At 41.6% G+C, this 3,564-nt stretch overlaps 1 protein-coding gene across 1 annotated transcript; it reads right to left on the reverse strand.

Annotated features, from left to right (window-relative positions):
- Nucleotides 1–1,579: 1,579 nt before the first annotated feature.
- On the reverse strand, nt 1,580–2,512 carry LOC112120982 (olfactory receptor 1052-like). Its single transcript, XM_024220124.1, has one exon. The coding sequence runs from the start codon at nt 2,495–2,497 to the stop codon at nt 1,580–1,582; it is 918 nt and encodes a 305-aa protein (XP_024075892.1). The 5' UTR covers nt 2,498–2,512.
- Between the last annotated feature and the right edge of the window lie 1,052 nt (nt 2,513–3,564).

Here is a 3,564-nt window from a genome sequence, read left to right on the forward strand (position 1 = left end):
CCCAACCCCATTCTGTTAGGTGCTGTACCAACATATAACAACAACAACAACAAAAAACCCCAACCTCTGGCCAAAGGAGATTGTAATGTAAGCTTAAAATAAGAGACAACGATGCAGATGACAAACAGATGGGGAGCAGCACAAGGTGACAACAAGATGATTGAGAAAAAAGCTGTATAACGAGTATATAGAGCCTTGTCAGAATTTGATTTTTAAGTTTTTGATCATTTTAATTGATATCAATGTTTATTTTTAAGCCTTTTTTATTTTAAATGTTTAAACCTTTACAACTGCGGGAAATTATGGGGGATCAGACAATGGGAGGTCAGACATTTTTTTTAATCACAGCCAACACTGAGATTCAAAAAGTTAAAGCTTTATAACTATTAAAACACAAATTGTCAACATCACTTGTCAAAATAGATAAAATAAATATCCGTAAATCAAACTCGAATACATTCTGAAGCTGCAATTTTTCTTACTTTGCCTATCTGTAAATTTCAATTATTATTGATGGCAACAGTTTTTTCATTGGTTTGTGTGCATATGGTGAAATCAATATTTACCAACATTTATTGAGAAAAATGTATTCCTTCCCAGCCTAAGTATATACAATAACACTGTTAAGAATAGATGTATATAGCACTAGTATGAATATAGATGTGATCAATATAAAGACAAGTGCAAAGTACTTCACTCTAGAAGGGAAAATCAAATGCATAAATACAATATGGGGAATAACTGGCTAGGGAGAAGTGCTGCTTAGATGGATCTGGGAGTTCAAGTGGATCACAAGTTGACTATGAGCCAACAATGAGGTGCAGTTGTGAAAAAGGCTGTCTAGGGTGTATTACCAGGTATGTTGTATGTATGTAAGACCAGGGCGGTGATTGTTTGGCTCTGCTTGGCACTGGTGAGGCCACAGTTGAAGTTCTGTGTCTAGGTTTGGGAGCCACACTTTAGAAAAGATGTGGGCAAATAGGAGAGAGTCCAGAGGGGAACAACAAAAATGACCAAAAGGGTTTACAAAACCTGATTTATTAGGAAAGTTTTTTTAAAAATGGGCATGTTTTGTTTTGAGATAAGACGACTGAGGAGGGACCTGATAACAGTCTTCAACTACGTTAAGGGCTGTTATAAAGGGGATAGAGATCAATTGTGGCAGCCCGTATGAGGCCCAGATACTAAAGAGAGCAAAAGTGCTGAATTCTCATAATGCAAGTCACATACTGAGCATTAATTAAAGTAACACATTAAGAAATTAAACCTAGAAGCAAGTTTATTTTATTTTTAAACTCAGATAACCTTGCAGGGCACCATTTCAAATAGATTAATGGTCAAGAAACAAGGAAAGGTGTCTGTATTCCAACAGCCACATAATGACAGGACATTAGGTAACCTGGTTCCTCTCAAGCAATTGTAAAACATAATTTCCACATGCTACATCAGTTCTTTGAGTTTCATTTAATTCTTGTACAACATTTGTGATACACAAGTCAAGGCAGTTACACATAGACCATACTACGATCCTTCTTCCAATTGTTCTTCTCAATTGACTGGAATTGTCATGGTGAACAAATTAGCTGAGAATGTTTTTCCAGTCTATCACCCTCTTAAGAGCATCCTTAACCTCCTTGTTCCTCAGGCTGTAGATCAGGGGGTTCAACATGGGGACCACCAGGGTATAAAACACAGCAGAGATTTTCTCCTGTTCCTGTGAGTAGCGGGAACTGGGTTGTATGTGGCTTAAGCTCACAGGTCCATAGAACATGGTGACAGCTGTCAGATGAGAGGCACAGGTGGAGAAGGCTTTGCGCCTGCCCTTGGCGGAGCAGATCCTCAGGATAGAAAAGAGGATGTACAGATAAGAGATTATGACAATCGGGAGGGTGGACATGGCAATAACCCCAGAGAACGCTACAAGCAAAATCTCACTGATGTGGTTATCAGAGCAGGCGAGCTTCAGCAATGGGTTAGTGTCACAAAAGTAATGATTGATGACGTTGGGTCCGCAGAATGACAACCTCAGCAAGCCACATGTGTGGGTCAGTGAGTTCATGAGCCCCCCTACATATGAGCTGGCCACTAGATGAATACAGACTCTCTTAGACATAACAGCGTTGTAGAGCAGAGGGTTACAGATGGCTACGTAGCGGTCATACGCCATCACGGCCAGCAGGAACCCTTCTGTGGTCACAAACACAACAAAAGAGATGTGTTGAGCAATAGAGGCAGAGTAAGAAATGCTTTTACTCCCCACTAAGAAATTCACCAGCATCCTTGGAGCGAAGACTGAGGAGTAGCAGAGGTCAACAATGGACAGGTTACTGAGGAAGAAGTACATGGGTGTGTGGAGTCGGGAATCAACCCTGATCAACACAATCATCCCAAGATTCCCCACCAGCGTAAGAACATAGATCACCAGGAACGCTGCGAAGAGGGGTATCTGCAACTCCTGACGATCCGTCAGCCCCAGGAGGATGAACTGGGTCACCATGCTGTGATTGCCCTCAGCCACTTATACAGGGGTGCATGAAACCATACCTGCCGGGATAACAAGAGTGAGCAGCATGGAAGAAGGAAATTTCATGGCATGAATTAAATCTGAATGACACCACCGGGCTTGAATGTGGGTAGTGAATATCTTACAGGAAACCAGCCGCCGTGATGTCTGGGAAGAGCTGGGATGGACCTTTAAATTTACAATCCCTTTTTAACAGGGCTGAGATTTTCAAGGCTGTCTAGGAGATTTAGACATCCAAGTCTCCATAAAATTGACTGGAATTAGGCATCCAGTTCCCCATAGGGAGTTTCCGGATTCATGTACATTATCACAAATTTTCTCCAATGAAATATACCTGGCATGGGTTTGAGTTTGAGCTAGGTACTTTATATTGTCTGCTCACTGAGGGTAAGTTAGAAAGCACTCATACTTTAAATCCTTCCAGATTAGGGTGACCAGACAGTAAATGTGAAAAATCGGGATGGGGGTGGGAGGTAATTGGAGCCTATATAAGAAAAAAGACCCAGAAATCGGGACTTTCCCTATAAAATCGGGACATGTGGTCACCCTATTCCAGATAATCGTTTTAGATGACTACAATGTCTGTTATGTCCCAATCACTTGGTTACTGCTGCTTCATAACACATCCCCTGGCAGTGTTGCTAATCCCAAGCATTTGAAAACCATTATCAGGCTTCCAAAAATCATGCAATTGACTTAAAATCTTGAGATCTTTTAAAAATAATACACAAAGGGTTTAGAGAGGGGGCAGGGAAGTGTAATTCTGTTTTGTGCAAGATTTTTATATTTCAGAATTTGGTTTAGGAACAAACCCACAGTTTTTGAAAAGTCTCTGGAAAAGGGAATGGATCCCTGGAGTCATGGACACTGAGAATTTTGGATGTTCCCAGCCCCCAGGGCAATCTGCATGTGTATCTGCTCCAAGGCCATGGACTCTGGAAGCTCTGAGGTTGCTAGCAGGCCACTGGGCAGGTTGCAAAGGAGCTGGGCAGGTGAACTAGCAGAAACCAGGCAGGATTCTGATGTAGGCAGAGTTTCCT

The sequence above is a fragment of the Terrapene carolina genome, unplaced genomic scaffold (assembly GCF_002925995.2).
Source record: "Terrapene carolina triunguis isolate 2854851 unplaced genomic scaffold, T_m_triunguis-2.0 Scaffold7217, whole genome shotgun sequence".
NCBI classification, from domain to species: Eukaryota; Metazoa; Chordata; order Testudines; family Emydidae; genus Terrapene; species Terrapene triunguis.

Bases quoted from the DNA above. Each gene is read 5' to 3' on its own strand.
- LOC112120982 (XM_024220124.1), bottom strand. From the start codon at position 2,497: ATGGTGACCCAGTTCATCCTCCTGGGGCTGACGGATCGTCAGGAGTTG.